Here is a 23,385-nt window from a genome sequence, read left to right on the forward strand (position 1 = left end):
AGCTAGTCATTAGTGACAGTGACCCTGCTCTGCCTATGAAGTAGGAGGTCCCGGGTACAAATCCTCATAGGACATTTATTTGTTTTTTAATTGTGTGTGTATATATTAATGGTCTATTCCCATTTGTCCACACCTCTTGTATGGCTTTGATATGATCATAAAATATGTATAAGATAAGTATCTATTTACATTTACACATTGTATTATTGCTCTCATACATATACGGATATGTTTTTAGTGTCGGATGTCTCTTTTCTTTGAGCAAGTTTTTGTCACCTGCCCTGCTATTTAAACTGCTCAAGAATTTACAATGTTTTGTTACTAAGTATGTCGGTTAGTGTAAGATGTAAGACTGTCCTAAAATATATGTATATATGAGGACAATTTTGCAATGCGTAAGGTTAAGTAAATAAATGTACAAACAGCAACACTGCTAACTGTACATCGGTGGACTTTATTAGCTTAATACAAAAGGCATAAGGTCCACCAATGTACAATTAACAGTGTGGGTGATGGTACCATGTAGGTTTAATTTATTTTAATTATTATCACGTTTCTATGAACAAAAATTATATTATTATTTAATGATGTTGATAGAGTTCGACCACAGAAACTTTGCAGCGCAATAGTCAGTAAACGTCATTCTCTATGGTATGTGTTTGTCAAAATCGTTTAGGTAAATATTCGTTGTGTTTTGTGATGAACGGGAAAAACATGGTGAAACCTTACAAAATCGGCGTGCGGGAATTACTTTTCCGCGTGACGAATAATTTTACACTAGTAAAAAATCAGCACTAGGCAATTCGAGCTCAAAAACGACAATGTTTACAAAATTTAGAGTTGATGACGGGTAAGTGGAATGAAACATTTTAATACTTGCACCATATCTAAAGTCAGACCGTAAAAAGTGTGCAGCGATTTTGATAGCCCACGCAGTGCAAGTGTCATTTTAAACGTCAAAGTTCTATGAAATTATGACGTATAAATAACACTTACGCTGCGTGGGCTATCAAATCCGCTGCAGACTTTTATTGGTGCGACTATATTACATAAATAGATAATATATTATAATATTGGTTTAGACTAAGGTTTCACACCAAATTGAACACACCTAGTAGGTATAGGCATTACCTTATGAACTTTCTCTAACATTTCGAAAAACCCATTGGTTCGAGGTGGGTTTTGAGATCGAAGTCCTCTAACCCACAACCTCCATGCTTATGCTTACGGCATGGGTGGCCTACTAGTTAAAGCTTAAATTTATTTTGAATGTATGTTTATTGTTTTAATGGTTTATTTCGTTTTTCCGAAATCCGAAGTTCGCGAATTGCGGGCAATTTCTCTGTCAATATAATTACGCCTTAATGGGAGTAAAAGAGAAAGATGCTCGCAATTTGCGAACGTTGGTGTTTGCGGTTGGCCCTCTGTACCTATTTATTTACTGCTAGGCCGTCGCCGTCCGCCGATATTACAAAAGCTCAATAATTTTGATGAAGCCAAATGTCATATTCTCACAAATATCTCAATATTATTTATCAACATTTAGTATATGTATACATATTAATAGTGACATATATTGTTGGAATTAAACTTATTTAACCAGAAATGCACAGCTTAAATTTTTCATAGACGGTAAATATGGTAGAAATTTCACAAGTATCAAGACTATTTAATCCATTTTCTGTGGTGTTGTCGCATACTGATTTTTAAAAACTATTTTTTATCTAGCGCTGCAAAGTTTCTGTGGTCGAACTTTATGATCAAGATCATTAAGTATGAGGATTTACCATAGAGGTACAATCATATAGAAATGACACGGGGGAGGGGCCAAACGACCGATCGAGATGCACTTATGGAAATTTCAGTAGGAGTAGCAGAGAAAGCGGTATTATTGCTTGTCCTTGTCACAGTCGCACTTTTTGTTTGTTCCCCACCAAAAATTTAGTATGGTTTATGGTGGGCAACAAATAACCCGACCAAATTACGTAGATTGTTTTTGGTATGTTGTCAGGAATGTTAAAACGTGTTTTTAATATTGTCGCTTTGCGTATGTTTTGTCCCTCACGGAGGCACGCGTATAGCTCATCTATGTAATACTAGGTCTATGGGATTTACTACAGTGACATCTATTGATAGTTTTTCTCAAACAATCGAGCTATTTAGTGTGTTACAACGGCAAGAAACTAACTGTCTAATAATGCGATAGATGGCGCTTAGAATAGTTCATGCCATTATTTATTTATTTTTTCTGCGTCGATTTACTATGTGTAAATGGATGTTTTAAAAGGTTTTTGTTGTAATATAGTAAATAAATTAGAACTATACATGTTAATTTAAAAATTGGCAAGATTTCAAATGACACAAATATCTATTTAGGCCCAATGGTGCTCTGAGTGACATCTCTTGAATTTCTGTGGAACTAAGCGAGGCTTGTATGGGTCGGCGACTCTATATATATTTACTTTATGGCGATGTAGACTAAAAGTGATATAGGCAAAATAATCCACTAGTCATTTTGCGTTCTAGACCGTCCGCGAATAACCCCTATTCTTGAGTCTTGCCTGTAGTTGTGTTATAAAGAATGGTTAGAGAGCACATTAGTTGTGCTTAGTTGTGCCAGTTGGGCGTAGTTGTTCCATTAGGAATACATATTTTTGATGGCACAACCAGTTGTGCATACGTACGTGCTTTACCCGTGTTACTACCAGTCTTACTACCGTTGTAACACGGGTAATGTTTTTTCACCGTTGTTACAACTAGCCGCTCTGGTAGTAACAAGGGAAAATTTCTTGTAATGTAACCATTGGCAATTATTTTGGTTGAATGCTGCTTTTTACAAATTAGTGTCAATTATGACATATTAATGAAAAATAAATAATAATTAATGACGTTTATAAACTACTCGTTTTATATATTGCACTAGGATAAAATTAATCCGGAACGGAACTTGAGTTTATTTGCTCTGGTGTAATTTATAATTGATTACATTTTCTTCAATTATGGCTGAAGAGGAACCCGAAATAAATTTTATTAATAGAAAAGGTGGTACAGTCATGTTAGCCGAAGGCCACCAATATTACAAGTTAAAAGAGTACAAAAGTGGTTCAGTAATCTGGCGATGCAGGTCTTATTTCAAAACTATGTGCTCGGGAAGTATTACAGTAATGGTAAGTTTTATGTTTCTAAATATCTATACATTAACGCAATGTTGATCCCAGTGACTTGATCGCTGATGTGATTTCATAGTCATACATTGTCTGAGTGCCCTCAACGCACAAGTGCGTTCAAATATTCCCGAAACATTCCTGAGCAAATTCCGCACCTGGCGAAAAATTGAAAAAAATGCCGAATGCGTTAAAATTATAGTATAGCCTTGAGACTGCCCAAATGTTGATTAGGTAACTACATACTATTTCGCTCAGCAATCAGCGATCGCTATCCAGCGAGGAAATATAGCTGTTCATTTTGGTAATTATCATACCCCGGCCGGCGAGAGCAAAAATGCGTTGACAGCTTAATAGTGCGAGGACACACACTTTGGTCGATGTCGATAAAAACAACACGATGTACTGGACCACCGTTATGATATGCAGAAGTATTAATTATTGTTGTAAACAAAATTAAAACCAAGTGTTTTTGTATTTATTCAGTATTTTATGTAATTTTCGTAATATACAATTAGCATTTATTCTAAATTTTCTGATTTTAAACTCCTTCGCCTTGCCGATAAAATCCATTTCATCCAACTAAAGGACCGTTCTAAATCTACTGTAGTAATCGGAGCAAAACGAAATAATTCATAGTGATTATAAAATATATACCTGATTGCAACGAAGTGCACGCCATCATGCAATATTTTTGTGAATGTGCTAATGGCCTACGCACAGTTGGATGCTGCTCACACGTGGCCACAGTTATTTATTTTCTGTCCTACGGGAGATACCTGTCTGAAATACCAAAACCTGCAGAAAAATTGACGAAATTATTTGCTGCAAATAATATGGTTGTAGTTATAAATGGGAATAGTGACGAAGATGACTGATCGACTGTATAGATGAATTCCCCAAAATTTTTTTTCTCCGGTATTTTTAGTTCCATTCGCGTTTTTCCCCATTTTCTTAATTTTCTATACGTTATTTCTGCCAACAGATAATTTCATCACACGCATTTTTTTCTACTCGTTATTTTTGCTACACGCATCTTTACCAATGCAATTTTTCACCAATCTGTTTTATTCACATGCGTATGCTTTACCCGTAGAATATATCTCCACTGGTTTATTTTTGTCACACGTTTTAATATCTAATCTTTTTTTTCACTAGACGCATTTTTACCATGTTTTAGCATGAATACTAAGCGGGCGGGGTTCGAGCAAAAGCTATCGATTGAAACCCCTACCCTACCTATGTATTATCGACCCCTTTGCCTACGTATGTATTATGATTGTTATGATTTTAATTACTAAGTTATATTGGTTATATTAAAAGGTGATACATTATATTAGTTGTAATTGATCCTACCAAAAACATTTTCATGTAAAGTATTGCAAAAACGAGACCATTATTAGGCTATGTCAAAAAGTTACCAAATATTATGTAAAAGGTAAGCTTCTAAATGTATATAGGTACCTACGCCTTAAACACTAAAAGCCCTAATCCTACACTTTAATGAACTAACGTGTCCCGTCTCGCTACCGTCACTTTTCTATTACGAGTATACAGTAGCAAGGACTGTATAAAGGTAATGTTCCTTGGCAGTAGTAACGAAACGACCGACCAGGCTCTATTATTACCTGGATATTTTCAATTATTTATCCGTGGAAAGGAAAAGACAAACAGTTAGTTTTATATTTATTATTAAAACGCGGCTAATCATGTATACTTAGGACGAAATAAAACAAAAACTGTACTTTAGCTTTAGGAACTTAAACATGCTATCAGATATAATAATGCAGTTGAAAGCTGGCCTAACTTCGTTCTTATTATAATACAAACATAAAAATTATAATAATATTTTCTAAATGTTAATGTGTGTGTTATAAGTTTTACTTATATTTGAGTACTGATAGTAGCCTTACACATTTTTCTATGTTGGTGGATCCCATGAGGTAATTATTTACAATTCCCTCTATTTTTCTGTCCATCGAAATATACATTCTATTTCGTTTTCGGAAAACATCAGATCGCATTTCATTTTGCATGTTTACAAAATTAACTTCGACTGCTTCTTCTTTTAATTGCGATATAAAAAACAATAGGCTGGAGTTGTTATGAATCCGATTATTCATCTTTCTGTGCCAGCTTTCAACTACATTATTTGTCCTGTGGCGGTGGCCATAACAAGACACCATGTGGATCATATCAACTTTTACCCATTGTTTTAACATATAGTCATTAAAACTTAGGATCTCGTCTGTTCGGGGTGACATTTCCAGAATCGATATCCACGCTTCGTGAATTTTCATTGCAGGCAGGTGTGCTATCGCGGCACATTTTGCGACATGGCTGCAGCCTTCACGTGTACTGGTTGCTCCAAGTGAATCAGCATTGGTGTACACGGCCTGCTTATAATGAAAGAAACAACCACTTATTTTAGCTGTCGGGTATAAACATTTAATCGCATTAGCAGCTGCTATTTCAAAATCAATTTTTATATGATCAGGTTCAAAACTAGGTATATTTTCTTTTATGAGTTGAAACATTCGTTCGTACGTGGTTTGCCGCTTGTTAGGTAGCAACGCATATACGCAGGGAACTACCTTCGTGCAATTTTCGTCGGAACCTATGTCGCCATGTATCGTGTACAACTGAATGAACGGCTCAGGCACTATTTTAAAAGTTCCATCTATAAAAAAGGTTTTTAACCCAGCTATCCACTGCTTGCACTCATCTGTTATAAAAATTATAATGTCACAGTCGTGAACGCACACAAAGTTTTCAGAGAGATGTATAGGTATGGCCACATCTTCGAATGTCTCGAACTTCGACGTTCTTGCCAACTTCTGGCGTGCTTTGTACAAAGCATCCCTAACAGTATGAAACGGTGGTAATTTGTCAGCATATTCCTCACGCATGAATTGTTTCATATGCTGTTTATACAGTGTAGGGATGGGCTTGTAATCAGTAGTAACTTTTTTTTTTAACTCTATAATTTCTTTTTCAATATCGATAGACTCGTAATCCGGCACACAAGAATGGTTGTTATCTCGCAAAATGCTCGTTTCTGTTGCATTTATAACTACAAATCCCTTGCACGAATTCTTTTTATGGCAATTCCACACGGAGGAACCTGACAATTTATTGGTTCGTTTAAAATAATGGCGATATCCACCTTGTATTAATATACGCCCCCCATGAGTACTTTCCAAAAAAGTAAATGCACATGGTCCTGACGATCGCCCATGGGTTTCATCACTCGGATCCATCATATTTTTCTTGTCTATTTAATACCAATATTCATAAAACAATTTATTACCAATATTCATTAAAACCTGAAACACGAAACACATTGACATTGACGTTGTCCAGATAATGACGGTGAGGTAATAGAACTCGTTACCTATCTAAAGAGGTTTATTTCTAGTGCTTATTAATGTTATTATCATCACCCATCTATACTTATACCTAGAGTCTGTTCAGACAGAGAAAAGTCGTGGAATGTATTGGGCCCCATACATTCCACGACTCTTCTCTTTCCGTACAGACTAATAGTTCTAGTAGTTCTAAGGACCCCGCCTGCTTAGTATTCATGTTAAAACATGGTAAAGATGCGTCTAGCGAAAAAAAAGATTAGATATTAAAACGTGTGACAAAAATAAACCAGTGGAGATATATTCTACGGGTAAAGCATACGCATGTGAATAAAACAGATTGGTGAAAAATTGCATTGGTAAAGATGCGTGTAGCAAAAATAACGAGTAGAAAAAAATGCGTGTGATGAAATTATCTGTTGGCAGAAATAACGTATAGAAAATTAAGAAAATGGGGAAAAACGCGAATGGAACTAAAAATACCGGAGAAAAAAAATTTTGGGGAATTCATCTATACAGTCGACTGATCAATTACTAAGAAAACCTATCACCTTCAGTATCAGCAGGTGCAACGTGGAGGTACCTATAACTTAGCAAGCAGGACTAAAGAATGTTTAATTTCACATTTTTTCATAATATTGATCAATCAATAAAGATTATATTTTGTAGTGATTTTAGCTAGTTACAGATAATATAATTCCTGACTTGACCGTCCCGATATTTTAACCAATATATGCATGCCCATTGGGTCGATATCGACCCATTGAAAATAAACTCTATCCTATTCATTATAATGATCATCTCGATAACTAGTTCTGGGCATAATTATATGGGTTAATAAAAACATGATAAATCTAAAAACATACTATGTCGGACACGGCCATTTTCAAAAATGAATATAGCCCATGTCACTATCACAATTCTGACAAATTCAACGGCACTGAATGTTACAAACCGTCCAGCGGTTTGGGCTGTGCCAAGGCAAGATAATATTACTCTCCTTTCATTCGTAGTCTGGTATAAAAACGTAGAAATATGTTTAAAAATATTTATTAAGTAACTTTTAATAACAATAACGAGGTGTCGTGTCGTTTTGGTGGTTACTAGTACTATCATTACTAGTACATATCATTACGGCAGAAAAGTTTATTTCCGCAATTCGGACAATATAAATCTCTTGTTTCGAATTCAATCACTCCGTCGGGAGACCAGTGTTGTAGACGACAATTTTCACAATGGCCTGTGGCCATCATGCCCTCCTCCTTCAGAGAAATGGTGTCGTCCGGCAATTCCTCCAAAAACATACCCACACACATGAAACGTGGGAGTCTTAGGCGGTATATGGTGTATCGCATATTTTCAATCTAAATAAAAAACACAATTATTAATAGGATCTACTGACAACTAATCTACTTTATGACTACTCAAGATGCCTTTTAAACTCATACCTGTTCAAAATATGTAAGCGTATTATTAAAAAACTGGCACTGCTCGTCTAAACGCTGAAAAATTGTCTTCATGGCGAGACAATACAGAGATTTAACATTTTTACCAAAAACCCGTGCTATTGCAGACCTTTTTTTTGTTAAAAAACTCATATTGTATTGTTGCGTTTTCGTAGCGTATTACAATCGAAAGGAGTAAAATTAAATATTCCGCTGCGAAAATCACACTTTGCTTTTTAAATTTTTTACTTTTAAACTTTTTTTTTAATTTAACGTATCGAAATGTAAGTGGCCAGTATTATGTAGGTATGTAATCTGCACGTTTCTCTAAAGAGGTTTCACACATGTTATATTGAGGCGAGTCTAGGAAATGTATGTAAAGTGATTTATGTAAAGATATCTCTATGTTCTCCCTAAAATAAAATTTTGAAAAAAATATATGTTGTAGGTTATTAGTGGGTGTACCATTGGCGAAAAAACTAGAGTGGTCTCTAACCTGTAAGTAATAAAAAAAAATTAAAAAAAGTTTAGTCAGCTTTTTTTTTATTGTTTGCTATGACACAATGAGAATATTATTATGTCATATAATTATCTTGGCTTAATGTACAACATATGTAAATTATACCAAAATCGGTTAACTAGAAAAAAAGTTATGGATGGAAAATGATTTCTCGTTTTTTTTTTTTTATAGAAACTATAAAGTTTAGGGTGCACAAATTTGGCACAATAATGACTAATGTGGAGCCACACCATCTATAAAAATTACAAGCCAAAACTCGCTGGGGGCAGATTTACTTAGCTTATCCTGGCATGGCCTTTTCCGGATATGCAATTTTTAATGAAATTATTGAAAATGGGGTTCTTAATTTGGGTCCAGGGGATGTTGCAAGCCAAAATAAACTTTAACAGTTCCAGATTGAATAAATTTTGTGTTTTTGTTGAAACGCCGCAGTGCCTTTTGCTTCTGATGTGCCTTTGTAAGGAAGATTTGGAATTTAACATTGTGATTTCACATTTTTTACAAAATAAATGTTCACCTCGATCTTCTATATATTCCGCGTAATCGGCTATCCAAGTACACTGTTTCTTATTGCGTGGCATGGCGGGTCGATAATATAAATGAATTAAATGATGGTAAATTAATTTGTCTCAATGTAATTTCTACGATTGACACCGATTGATTTGAGTCAATGTCAAATAGTAGTTATTTATAATCGCGAAATACACATATGATATGAAAGAGGTCTATTAGTTACGAGTATGTGAAAAGTATCTATTTACAACTGTCACTCACTCTTATCTATTACGAACATTCCCGTGAGTATGATAAATTGATTATAATTGTAATCAGTTGATTGAAATAGTATATAAGCTTAAAAATAATATGTGAAATGTGTGTGTGTAAATAATAATTTTATGTTGATAGAAAATTGTTTTAGGGTTATTCTTAGAAACGCGTGGAGGTATCAAGATGAAATAAATAACAAATACTAATGGCTCAGTTTAAAAAAAAATTGTGCTTAACCCTTAAATGCATAGTGATGTATATATACATCACATGTTTGATGGCTCGTGGCTCAATATTCAGATATTTAATATAACGTTTATTACTTTTTTTAAATAAATGTGACATTTACGTAGTAGATTCTGAACGCATCCATAAACTTTTGATTATTTTTTTTTCTGTAGTATCATATTTACAAACTTTGGCGCGTAAGTTGCAAAACTGATCGCCACGAAATTTTCAAGTTTAAATTTCATTAACAAATAATTAAAAACACTGGAAGGAATAATTGTTTCTGAAAAGGAAATAAAGTAAGTGGAAGGTATATTATTAACAGGTTTGATAATAATAGTACTGTTTTCTAAAAATTAGTGTTTTATATGTGATGCGTAAATACATCACCATGCAAAATCGGTCCTAATAGAATTCACTGTATTATTTCGTTATTTGAATAACTATTGAGAAGTTTTAGATATTATTTTCTTATAAATTGGCATCCGTAGTATTGGAAATTGGCAGCGTCAGTTGAGTGTGACGCTTTAATATAATATTATTGACTCTAGTCACAGTCATGTAGTTAATAAAACAACCATATGCTATAATTTACGACTTTACTTCTAAATTAAATAGAGGCCTGGCACATCTTACACAAAAAAGATCGGGCAGATATCGTTCTATGTCATTGTAATGTGCTAAATTATTATTGTGCCCACATTTACACAGGTCTCCTATTAATATTATATTTTCTTCTTTTAGATCGATTATCCAAATTGGGAGAACATCGTATAACAATTGGCATAATATACAATCAGGAAGCCACAATCTAAAGATTGATTGTTTGATACTGTTGACCTGTAATAAATTAAACAACATTTGCTACAAACAAAAAATATAACTATGTGATGTTAATAATAAAAGAATAAAACAAGTACTTAATACATTTGAAAAAATAGGCACCTTTTCTAGAAGTGGCTTTTCGCAGTTCTTTTCCATGAAGTAATCCACCTTATTTCTTATAATTTCGCAAATTTGCCAATAACAAAAATTAAACAATGTTAAATCGTCAGATTTCATCATCTTTAGTCGATCTACCTAATTTATGCTTTTAAAAAAGGTGAAACGAAATGAAAATAGGTGTTTTAACTTTGCCACCTTTTTATATTTTTAATTTAAAAATAACCAGTTTTTTTTTTCAAACTATAAAGCACTGCCCTCAACCTCTCTGCTTAGCCTAAAGGTTGACTGACTATAATTAATTAATGATATTAATGACTATTTTTTAGGGTCAATAATTAAAAAGAAAACAATAGTTTCAAAGAAAATTCCCCAAAAATTACGTTTTTTAGTACTAAGCTTAGTTTTGCAAATACAATTATTGGCGTTTTCTATTTTTTGTTAGGATGGCGAAACGGCTACAAGATAGGGATATCGAACAATTATTGGCTGCGTTAGAAGATGGCAACGTGTCTGAGGATGGCTTGGATGACGAGAATGATGATGAGGATTTATTTTACACCGATGCTAGAGAAATTTTGAGAGACTTACTGGATGAGGAAGCTTTTGACGGTAGTCGTGGAACGCACGAAGAACGTACTGCTGATACTGAACAGGATGATAGCGATCCACCACTTGTTGAAGATAGGCATGATAATCAACATTTCGACAAACGGAAGCTTATTTGGAAAGTAGGCCATATGTCTTACGACGAAACTAAAATAACACCTGATTCCGACATCATTGAATCCACCGACAGAACAATACAAGATCTTGATACGCCATATCAATGCTTTAATTATTTCTTTACACCAGATTTTCTCCAACAAATTTCTGATGAATCAAATCTATATTCATGTCAAAAAGACCCGGCTCGTTCGCAGAATATAACACCTAAAGACGTCCAACAATTTATAGGTATTATTTTATTTATGTCTGTCCAACAATTCCCAAGTGTGCGGGCTTATTGGCATGAAAAATACGGTTACGAGCCTGTGAAAAGCGTTATGCCAGTAAATAAATTTGAGCGGATACGAAGTTTACTGCATTTCAATGATAACACAAAACATTTGACAAGAGAGCACCCAGATCACGACCGCTTACACAAAATAAGACCAGTAATAGAACATCTAAATGAAAAGTTTTCATCAATACCAATGGACCAACGTCTCTCTGTAGACGAGCAAATGTGCTCTACCAAAATCGGCCACTTCCTCAAACAATATCTACCTAATAAACCTCATAAATGGGGATATAAGCTCTTCGTTTTGTGTAGTCTTATGGGTTACGCATACCGTTTTGAAGTTTATTCCGGGCAAGAAAAGAAAGATAGACCCGCAGGCGAGCCGGACCTGGGAAAAACAAACAATGTAGTCTTACGTTTAGCCAGGGTGATTCCGAGAATGAGAAATCACATAGTATTCTTCGACAACTTCTACACTTCATTGCCTCTGGTTTATCATCTGGCAAAACAAGGAATACACTGCGTTGGCACCGTGCAGCAAAATAGACTTCCAAACTGTCGTCTACCGGATAAAAAAGAGATGTTGAAGGCATCAGTTCCAAGGGGAACACATGAAGAGAGGATTACGCACTTTGACGGAATTGACTTTTCGGTGACGGCGTGGAAAGATAACAAGATAGTTACGCTTTTATCTGACTACATTGGTTCCGAGCCGATGGGAATTTCCGCACGTTATGACAAAAAACAAAAACAAAAAGTGGAAATACCTTGTCCAAAAATTGTGCAAGAATATAACATGCATATGGGTGGTGTGGACCTAATGGATAGCTATTTAGGCCGCTATCGTATCAGGGTAAAAAGCCGTAAATGGTACTTGCGTTTATTTTATCACCTTTTGGACTTGGCGGTAATAAATTCCTGGATTTTAATGAAAAAGAATTGCATTGCAAAGGATGTTCCAACAAAACAACTACCGAACCTTGGGCAATTTCGCAATGAATTGGCTGATGTCCTTTGCAATATTGGATTAACTTACGGCATCAAAAGAGGACGTCCAAGTAACGCTTCCATCGAACAAGGACTACAAGCGAAGAAACAAAAAGGAACTAGTCATCCTCTGCCAAGCGTCGATGTAAGAAAAGATGGCTTTGATCACTGGCCTATGATTGATACTCGTCTTAGGTGCAAAATACCTAATTGCAACGGGACAACAACCTGGTCTTGCTCAAAATGTAAAGTGCCTCTTTGCTTGAATCCAAGAAATAACTGTTTCACAAAGTTTCATCAATAAATTAGTAATCTTCAGACGCTTAGTAATGTTTAGACGCTAATGCATAGTGATGTATATATGCATCAAGGCTTTTTTTTGATAAAATGTATGTTTTTTAATTACTATGATTTTTTTCTTTATTTTTCCCTGATTCTATCCAACATTACTGATCTATTTGATTTTTTTTGAAGTAATACAAAAAATCATGCATTTAAGGGTTAATTAAAAGTCGACTATTCTATCGACATCCATATGTCGATAGAATAGTCGATATTTAATTAAGCACTAGGAGCAGACGCATTTTTGCTCTCGCCGGCCGGGGTATGGTAATTATTTATTTAATTAAAACACTGAGTAAAAGTTAACACAGTCTTTAATCGACGCCATGTCAAGTTCTAGTCTGTGTTGCCACAGATCCTATAATCTAGCTTAAGGATATGTTCATGTAGATCCATAAACATCCCCCCTCTTTTATTAATATAAAAAAATAACAATTTAAAAGTTTAATCCTATAATTAACTTACAGATCTAATCTCTCAGGCACCTTGACTATCCTGCCACTTCTGGTTTTTAATGCTTGAGGAGCATTTATAACAGGAACATTACCAGAAGCAGAAATGCCAGCCAAATTAGCGTTATTTAACAAATCTTCAACATTATTAGGAGTATCACTCAAAGTTTCGACATTAGGGGAAGTGCCTGTTGTTACATTGTTATTATTATGTATATTCCTATCACTACTACAACTAACAGCTGGTGCAAGGGTACCTGTTGTAATACCGAAATCATCAACCATATTCCCGTAATTTCTAATTTTAGGCTTATCATTAACAAATTTTCTATTTCTACGAAAGAGTCTGCCACTATCATCTGCCAACAAATATGAGCGGGGCTCGTCACAACGCTTAAGGACCCTGTCTGGAACCCATGGAGAATCAATACTTTTTTTAACATCACATTTTGGTTAGGGTTAAGGTTTGACAGAGACTTAGTATTCTTATTATAATATTGTTTTACAGAGTCATGATATTGCTCATATTTTTGTTTATCAATAGTTACTACTTTAGGTTTAAGACAGTTCAGAGATACAGGTATAAGTGAGTTTAAATTTCTTGAGTACATTAACTGAGCAGGTGAGGGCTGATATGGCTTTTCTGTATTTCTATAATTTAACAGACCAAGGTAAGGGTCTGAGCCATCTTCCTTACATTTTTTTAAAATAGATTTAAATATTTTAACTCCACTTTCACTCATTCCGTTTGATTGTGAGTGCTTGGGACTTGTCTCAATGTGCGTAAATTTATAATCTAAAGCAAATTGCTTAAATTTATCAGATGTAAATTGAGTTCCACAATCTGTTACAATGTATGATGGGATACCATGCCTTGCAAATATTGATTTACAGTGAGTAATTACACAATCACTAGTCAATTTATCTAATTTACACACCTCAATGAATTTAGAGTAATAATCTATCATTACTAAGTAATTATTTTCATTAAATTGACAAATGTCCATACCTATTTTATACCATGGTAAAAACTCAATGTTATGGTTTATCAACGGTTCTTTCTGATTGTTAGGCATAAACTTTGCACATGGTATACAGCTGGTTACATAACAGTCTAAGTCTTTGTTAATATCTGGCCAAAAAACACAAGAACGTGCCCTAGTTTTACACGTACTTAAACCTACATGTCCTTCATGTATTTTTTGCATCATGTATTGCTGTAATGTGCTCGGAATAACTACAAGATTGCTTTTTAAGATTATACCATCTAAAATGGCTAGTTCATCCCGAAAGGTCCAGTACTGTTTTACATTTGCATTTAGATCATGACAATTTTTTGGCCATCCATTCTCAATAAACGATTTTACAATACATAACACACTATCATTTTTTTGTTTCCTCTTGTATTTTCTTTAGCCAGACATTTGAGATTGGCAAACTTTCTCTAAGTAATTTTACATGCATTACAATATTGTTATTAAGTTCCTGGAATTTACTCTCAGTTTCTTTTTTATTACAACTTCGAGAAAGTGTGTCAGCAATATACATTTCACGACCTGGTTTGTATTTTACATCCAAATTATAACCTTGAACTGCTAGCATCATACGCTGTAACCTGGCAGGAACTTTGTACAAAGGTTTCTTAAAGAGTGATTCAAGAGGTTTGTGGTCAGTTTCAACAAACACTTTGCGGCCATATACATACTGATGCATTTTAACACACCCATAGACCACAGCTAACATCTCCTTTTCCAGTTGACAGTAATTTTGTTCTGTTGAAGTTAGGCCAAGAGACCCAAATGCTACAGGTTTTTCATTTTGCAAAATGACAGCTCCAAGGGCTGTAGACGAGCTGTCAACTGACAAAGTAATGTTTTGGTTTGTATTAAAGTAGGTTAAACATGGACTGTTACATATAGCATGTTTCAACTTATTAAAAGAATCTTCTTGGTTGCTTTCCCAACGGAACACATTGCCCTCTTTCATTAGTTCCCTTAGGTTGATTAATGTCAGAGTACCTGGGTATGAATCTTGATAGGTAATTACACATACCGAGAAACCTTTCAAGATCTTTCTTGCATTTTGGAGTTTCCATTCTCATAACTGCCTCTACTTTAGATGGGTCTGGGGTCACACCTTGCGGAGTAAATTTATGCCCTATATACAACAGTTCTTCAACAAAAAAATTGCATTTACTTTCATTGAATTTGATACCATTATCTGATGCTATTTTAAGAACTTTATTTAATCTCTCATTTAATTCTTTAATACCAGAAGCCCATACACAAATATCATCTATGTATGTGCTAACTCCCTCTATATTTTCAAACATTTGGGCAATTGTTCTACCAAACTCCTCAGGCGCAGCAGAAATTCCAAATGGCATTCTTAAATATTTGTACCGGCCAAATGGAGTTTGGAATGTGCATAAATCTGAACTTGCCTCATCCAATTTTTGCATCCAAAAACCATTTGATGCATCTAACACCGCAAATACTTTAGCGCCTTGCATTTTGCTTTTAATTTCATCCAATGTATGCAATTAAAATTTAGGCTGAATAATAAATTTATTTAATGCTCTTGGATCGAGGCAAATGCGCAATTTATTATTTGGTTTTCTGACTACGACTAAGCTATTGACCCATTTAGTTGGCTTGGTTACCTTCTGTATTACTCCCATCTGCTCCATTCTTGCCAGTTCTTCTTTTAATTCAGACAGTAATGAGAATGGAACTCTCCGTGCAGCCTGCACCACAGGCACTGCGTCCTCACAAAGTTTCAGTTCTACTGTGTCGGGAAGGCATCCAAGACCACCATCAAACAGCTCACTGAAATTATTTTTTAAGTTTTTTTAATAGATTAGGAATTTTATTATCAATTTCAATACTATGAACATTGACCAGTTGGTTATTAACCATGATGAAACCATATTTTAAGCATGTTTTACAGCCTAACAAAGTAGGGACGTCACCTTCAAGAATTACAAATTCCACCATGTAAGTGTTTTTGTTAGGATGTCTAATCATTAATTTACACTCACCATGAACACTCACACGTTTCTTGTCCAACTGTACTATTTTCTTTTTGCTCATTTTAATTAGTTCTTTGGGAATTGATAACTTTTTACATACCTCTGTACCCATAATGTTGCATCCCGCACCTGTGTCCAACTTCATAAGAGTTGGTTGTCCATTAACAAAAAATGTTTGGGTAATTTCATCTCCCGATAAATCGTATGTCTATGTCAGCCACTCCGATGAAGAAGTGGTCGCTCATGTCCTCAACCTCTTCTACTTGTTCCGACTCCTCTTGTACAATATGCACTTTCTTTTTCATGCACATAGTTGTGAAGTGATTGACTTTGTTACAATTATAGCATATGTCTTCCCATAAGCAGGACACTTGTTGATACCGTGAGATTTACCGCAGTTTCTACAATTTTTTATTGTTTTTAAAGAATTTTGATTGTTGGTAGGCTTACGAACAAACAGAACCTCCGCCTCCGGTTCCTTATTTAAATTTTGTTGTTGTACATGTAACCTCGAAGCTTCAGCATTTTTCAGGTACTTAGTCAAGTATTCCAATGTCAGTTTGGTGTCCTCTTCCGAAATTAATTTTGTTTTTAGCATGTCGTATTGCCTGTCAAGCCCGGAAATGATTTTACTCGGAATCAGTTTATCTTCCAAGTCGCTCAGCTCACATTGTTTTCCAAGATTAATTACTTTTGTAAAATAGTCTTCCAACCTCTCCTCGCCATTTTGTTTTATAGCTAAGAATTCATGACGCAAAATTGTCAATTTTTTTCTTGGAGAGAAATGGTTTTTGAATTTCTCAAGTACTTGGTCAAACGTATCACTTTCTTCTATTGAAAACGTGTTGTAGATCTCAATTCCTTTTGTTCCTATTAAATTTAGCAGTATTGCAATTTTTCTTTTCTCCTTGGCCTTGTCTAATTCGTTAGCTTCCATATGAATTTTCAGCCTCTGGCTCCATATTTTGAAATTTTCGGCCAGATTTCCTTCATAGTTCATGGGCGGCACTACGCCTGACCCCACGCCTGACACCATGTTCATTTTGGTAATTATTTATTTAATTAAAACACTGAGTAAAAGTTAACACAGTCTTTAATCGACGCCATGTCAAGTTCTAGTCTGTGTTGCCACAGATCCTATAATCTAGCTTAAGGATATGTTCATGTAGATCCATAAACAATAGCCAGCCTTCTGGGCACCCTCCCCGCTGGCAGATATCTGGGCCATTATATATTGTTTTACTGTCTATTTTTTTCTATTACTTGCTAAATAAAGAATCCCTACTCCCTTCATTAAATGTATTTTTTTTAGAATGACAAAGTATCTAAGAAAAAGACGCATGTATGTAAAGCAGATTTTGCAGTGAATAAAATTGCTGCTAGTATATTTAACTTGAAGCAAAAAATCACCAAAAATTATAAGCCTAACTATACCACAGCTTTTTAAAAAAGCAATGAAAAAACTAGAGGATGATGGTATGAATCTAGTAACAAATTTACTAACGTTTTCTAGTGTACAGCATTCGCTTTATGATATGCGTAACAAATTTGCCAATGTAAACAAAACAATTTACACAAAAGTCGAAGAAGTTCAAGTGCCGGCACAGTTTTATGATACAATCTTGGCAGATTATTATTATGAAGGAGTTCGGGTTTTGCTGTTTTGCAGCCAACAAGCAAGAAAATACATAAAAAACATAACTGAGTTTTTTTGGTGATGCAACGTTTGATTTATGTTCACCACCTTTTAAACAGTTTTATAGTATTCACGGAGATCAGGGAAGTACAACGGAGACAACAAAAACAAAACTAATGTTTTTTTCTCTTTTAAGCAATAAAATGTAATCAACGTATGAACTTTTATGTTCCGAATGATTAGGTCACAACTACCGCAATATCGTCCAAAATTATTTCACTGTGACTTCGAGGTAGCAGCTATAAATGCATTATTATTGGTTTACCCTAGAGTTCAAATTATTGGGAGTTATTTTCACTGGCACAGATGTATGTGGAGAAAAGCGAAATCGTTAAGAATGAATAAAAGCAAAGCTTTAAGACGCATTGTGTCACTGTGTGCTGCATTGCCGTTTCTACCGCAGGAAATGCTGATAAATGCTTGGCAATACATAATTGAAGAAAGTGGGTGTGAGGAACGGAACGTTCTCCCGCTCTATGATACCAGAGACTACGCCGGCTGTCATGTCATTGTAACCTAACCTGTAAAACTATGTGTATTAAATAAAAGCTAATTAATTAATTTAGGCTCTTATTTCAATATATAATAATTGGCGACGAGATACAAGTACCCGTGTGCACGATTAGTGTGATAAAACTAAAATTTACAAGTGGTTTCAACTTTAAGTTGTATATTTCGGTGAGGCTATATGGTAATGGCTGCCACGCGTAAAGGTTATTTCACTACAATAAATTAATGTCGGACTCAGAATATCAAGATGCAAATTTGATGGAAGAGGAAAATTCCGAGGAAAGGTGGAATATTATACAAGAAGTGATAAGCGGAAAAATAAGCTCCATCTATAAATGCAAAAAACCAGAACTCATCCGAATTTTACAAGAAGAGAGGTTAGAATCAAATGAACCTCATACCGTGGACCAGTTACGAAAACAATTGAGTGATCACTTCAAGAATAAAGGACAACGACAACAAAAAGTGCGTACCTCAACAATGACCGCGCTAGGCGAGTTGAAACCATTTGATGGAGAAAAGTGGGAAGTGTTTGAACAACAGTTTGAATGTTTTATCTTAGTTAATGATATAACTGAAGAAAAAAAAGTGCCTTTATTAATCACCAAATTAACGGCCAAAGTTTTCGAAACACTGACTTACTTATGCTCACCTAAACAACCAAAGACTTTTACATATCAAGAATTAATAACAAAACTACAAGATAAATATGTAAAAACGCTATCAACAACATTGGAAAGAGCGGAATTTAGGAAAAGAAACCAGCTACCAAATGAGAAAATCCAAGATTATGCCCTAGAGTTGAGAAAACTCGCAGGAAAATGTAACTTTAAAGACATTGATGACCAAATTAAAGAAAAATTCATGGAAGGAGTGTCATCCAAATTGATTAAGTTCGAATTGATGAAGAGTCCCTCTGAAATAACTTTGGACAAATGCATTGAAATAGCAAGAACAGTGGAGGCAGCTTTACTTCACACGAAGAACTCCGGAGAAGTTACCGAAGTGTTTTATAACCGAGGGAAATCAAAGCCAACTTACAAAACCAAAAGAACGGATAACAACAACAAATCGGGAGCACAATGTTACTGTTGTGGAAAGAATAATCACATTAAAGCGGAATGTACTCTAAAAAAGAAATTTTGTTCAGAATGTGGAGTTCAAGGACATGTATACAAGATGTGCCCTAAAAAAACAAGACAAGTTAATGTGTTAGAAACAAACACATCAACAGAAAAGAAGGAGTTAGATAAAGAAGTTTTACCATTTTATAGCAGAAGAAATGAGTTAACGATGGACAGGGGTTGCTTATTTTGGGGATATCGAATATTAATACCCTACACTATTCGTGAATCGATTTTACTTGAATTGCATAAAAGTCATTTTGGAATCATTAGAATGAAAGAAATAGCGCGTTCATATTTTTGGTGGCCTAATCTTGACTCCGAAATAGAAAATATTACAAAAAAATGTATAATTTGTTTGCAAAACAGTAAAACGCCATCAAAAACACAGAAACCGTGGCCTGTCGCTCCTTCAGTGTGGTACAGAATTCATGCTGATTTTCTGGGACCATTTTATAATAAAATGTTTCTGGTCATAGTAGACAGTTATTCGAAATGGCCAGAAATATATGAGATGGCTAATATTACTAGTTCTCGCACTATAGAAGTTTTAGAAAGTGTATTTACTCGGTTTGGATATCCAGTGCATTTGGTAACAGACAATGGTCCTACATTTACCAGTCTAGAATTTAAAGACTTTTGCATTACTAAACACATTAAGCATACATTTTCACCGCCGTACCATCCTGCAACCAATGGTGCGGCCGAAAGGTTCGTGGAAACTTTCAAATCTGCTATAACTAAAATTAAAGAGAGTGGACTTAATTTAAGATCTTCCGTGAATTTGTTCATGTTCGACTATAGAAGTACGCCACAGCGCACTACAGGAGTCTCACCTGCTCGCCTTATGTTAAGCCGAGAATTAAGAAATAGGTTTAGTTTATTGCGCCCTCCTCCCCTGTCAGAAGTGGTGCAGGAGAGAGTGGAAAAAAGGGACGAAGGAAAAAGGGATGTCAGTTTTGAAATAGGTCAGAAAGTAATGGTAAGAGACTACAGAAAGGACAGCAGGCCATGGGTTCAAGGATTAGTTATAGAAGAGTCAATACCAGGAATTACCTACGTGGTAGATGTAGAGGGGTTTAAGTGGAAGCGCCACATCAATCAGATGTTAAGTTGTGCCGATGAACTAGAAGAGTTATGTTAGTTTTAAGCTTCATTAATTAAGGAAATATTTTTAAGTCAAACTCTAAAATAAGTGAAGGAGAGTGTGAGGAACGGAACGTTCTCCCGCTCTATGATACCAGAGACTACGCCGGCTGTCATGTCATTGTAACCTAACCTGTAAAACTATGTGTATTAAATAAAAGCTAATTAATTAATTTAGGCTCTTATTTCAATATATAATAGTGGGCATCTTTCTATGGAATCCTTTACAATCACATACGTGCAGAGTACATGGATTAAAGAAAAGTATCTAAGCTTACTTAGCGTTTTCGGCAGGAGACACCGAAATAATAACATATTAAAAGGGTTTCATTCAAAATTAAATAAAGTAATAAATAAAAGCAATACTTCAGTAATGCGACTCTTAAATGCTATATATAAGAAGAGTTTCAAACCCATGCACCACAGTGTAGTGATATGAATAAATAGACTTTTAGATATAAGATAACGACTTTAATTAAGAGAACATTCTAAGACCGAGACATGAGATAATAGACCAACATAGAACATGTGTAATAGATAAACTAGAATGTCTTAGTATAGTATGAACATCAGTGATACCATCATAACATCCCCCTTATTTTATACAAAATTGCCACTTAGCCTCTTATACAAGATATGCATTAATTTCAATTATTAAAACAATTACCAGTCAAATTATAAGTTTAACCTTCTAGGTGGTTTAATTAATCGACCAAATCTAGAATAGTTAGGTGCAGTAGTCTGCGATGCAGGAGTCGGTGTAGTTGTATACTCTGCCTGACCCGTTGCTGACTCTGCCTCCTGGGATTGGGTTTCCTGCTTAGCTGACTCTCGGTGTTGAGGTTCCTGCTTAGGTGTGTCATGGTGTTGGGGCACCTGCTTAGGCGATGGTGATACTGACCTTGATTTTGGTAGAAGGATGTGCTGTCTGTTGCGTCTACCAACAAATCCATCTGGACTGCTCACAATATAGGATCTTGGTTCCGGACCGACATCTACAATTTCCCCTGGCACCCATACACTATCTGGACTCTTTTTATAGTATACTTCATCTCCTTTTTTAAGCTCTGGCAAAGAATTTGTTTTTTTATTATAATATTCTTCTGAAATTGTTTGATTTTGTTGTTTGGTAATTAAATGTTCCTCAAACCTAACTGTTTTAGGCCTTAACTTTTCTGCTAGGGTAGGTAACTGAGTTCTAAGACTACGTGACATCAGCAATTGCGCTGGAGAAGCTAAATTTCCTCGCGGAGTGTTCCTGTATTGGAGAAGAGCAAGGTAAGGATCTGCACCCGACTCATCACATTTAGTAAATATTTTTTTACACATTTTCACTCCAGACTCAGCTAAACCATTTGACCTGGCTAAGTATGGACTAGAGGTGGTATGTTTTATGTCCCATTCAGAGGTAAATTTTTTGAACTCAGTAGAGTTAAACGGAGGACCATTGTCACTCACTATTTCAAATGGAATACCATGACGGCTAAATATAGGTTTCAGTGTATTTATCAGAACACTCGCACTGGTTGTACTAACACTACTAACTTCAATATAATTTGAATAATAATCTTCAACTACCAAATAGGTTTTATTTTTAAAATACATAAAATCAATTCCAAGTTTTTCCCATGGAAGTCTTGGTAAAGTATGTGACAGTAGAGGTTCTGGAGGATTGGAATTTCTGTGTTTTAGGCATATAGGACAAGACTCTACTAAATTTTTAATGTCACTTGACATGAAAGGCCAAAACACATTTCCTCGGGCAAAAGCCTTTGAACGCTCTATCCCTAAATGACCACTATGTATAATTTTAAGAATATCTGGCCTGATTTTCTTGGGAATAAGGATACTGGTACTCCTAAACATGAGATCATTTTCAGTATGCAAGTCATGTCTATATTGCCAATATTCTTGTACTTGTGGCAAAACTTGCGATTTTGTTATAGGCCACACCCTTCAAAGTAATATTTTTTTAGAATTTGCATATCGTCATCTGCGTTAGTGGCATCCTTTAGCCACTGAAGACGCTCAGGCGACACAGGTAACGATTTCGTTAACAAGTTGACGTGGACTACTATGTCCTCATCAAGCTCATCAACACTAGTCTCAGATAATGCAGCTCTAGATAGAGTGTCTGCAATGAACATGAGTGTACCTTTTTTGTATATGACATTGAGACTATATGCTTGAATTTTTAGCATCATTCTCTGCAAGCGTGTAGGTACCTCTGCAAGTGGTTTATTAAAAAGTGTTATTAACGGCCGGTGATCAGTTTCGACAGTAACTGTTTGGCCATAAATAAATTGATGAAATCGGACACATGCGAAGACTATAGCATAAAGTTCTTTCTCAATCTGAGCCATTCTTTGCTGAGTTGCTGTTAAGGTCTTAGACGAATAATATATCGGGTGATTATTTTGCAGTAAGACTGCACCGACAGCTTTACTGCTAGAATCTACCGAAAGAACTATCGGGACTTTCACATCGAAATGCGCTAGGACTGGCGCATGACAAATTAGATTTTTAAGACGTTTGAATACTGCCTCATAGTTTTCATTCCATGTGAAAACATTGTCTTTTTTTAAGAGATCCCTCAGAGGGGCTACTTCCTCGGCTAGATTTTTTATAAATGGACCTAAATAATTAATCATGCCTAAAAACC

The 23,385-nt window shown here is 35.1% G+C and overlaps 1 protein-coding gene and 1 long non-coding RNA gene across 2 annotated transcripts in view; one reads left to right on the forward strand and one right to left on the reverse strand.

Moving 5' to 3' along the window:
- LOC134804934 (uncharacterized) overlaps positions 1–21,164 on the forward strand; it is a 401,964-nt gene extending 380,800 nt beyond the window's left edge. Inside the window, exon 3 of the long non-coding RNA XR_010146192.1 lies at positions 21,155–21,164. This is a non-coding gene — a long non-coding RNA (uncharacterized LOC134804934). The remainder of the gene's footprint in view (positions 1–21,154) is intronic.
- LOC134804524 (uncharacterized) lies at positions 4,973–7,035 on the reverse strand. Its single transcript, XM_063777613.1, has one exon. The coding sequence runs from the start codon at positions 6,425–6,427 to the stop codon at positions 5,045–5,047; it is 1,383 nt and encodes a 460-aa protein (XP_063633683.1). The 5' UTR covers positions 6,428–7,035; the 3' UTR covers positions 4,973–5,044.
- Positions 21,165–23,385: the final 2,221 nt, after the last annotated feature.

Source organism: Cydia splendana, chromosome Z (genome assembly GCF_910591565.1).
Source record: "Cydia splendana chromosome Z, ilCydSple1.2, whole genome shotgun sequence".
NCBI classification, from domain to species: Eukaryota; Metazoa; Arthropoda; class Insecta; order Lepidoptera; family Tortricidae; genus Cydia; species Cydia splendana.

Bases quoted from the DNA above. Each gene is read 5' to 3' on its own strand.
- LOC134804524 (XM_063777613.1), bottom strand. From the start codon at position 6,427: ATGATGGATCCGAGTGATGAAACCCATGGGCGATCGTCAGGACCATGT.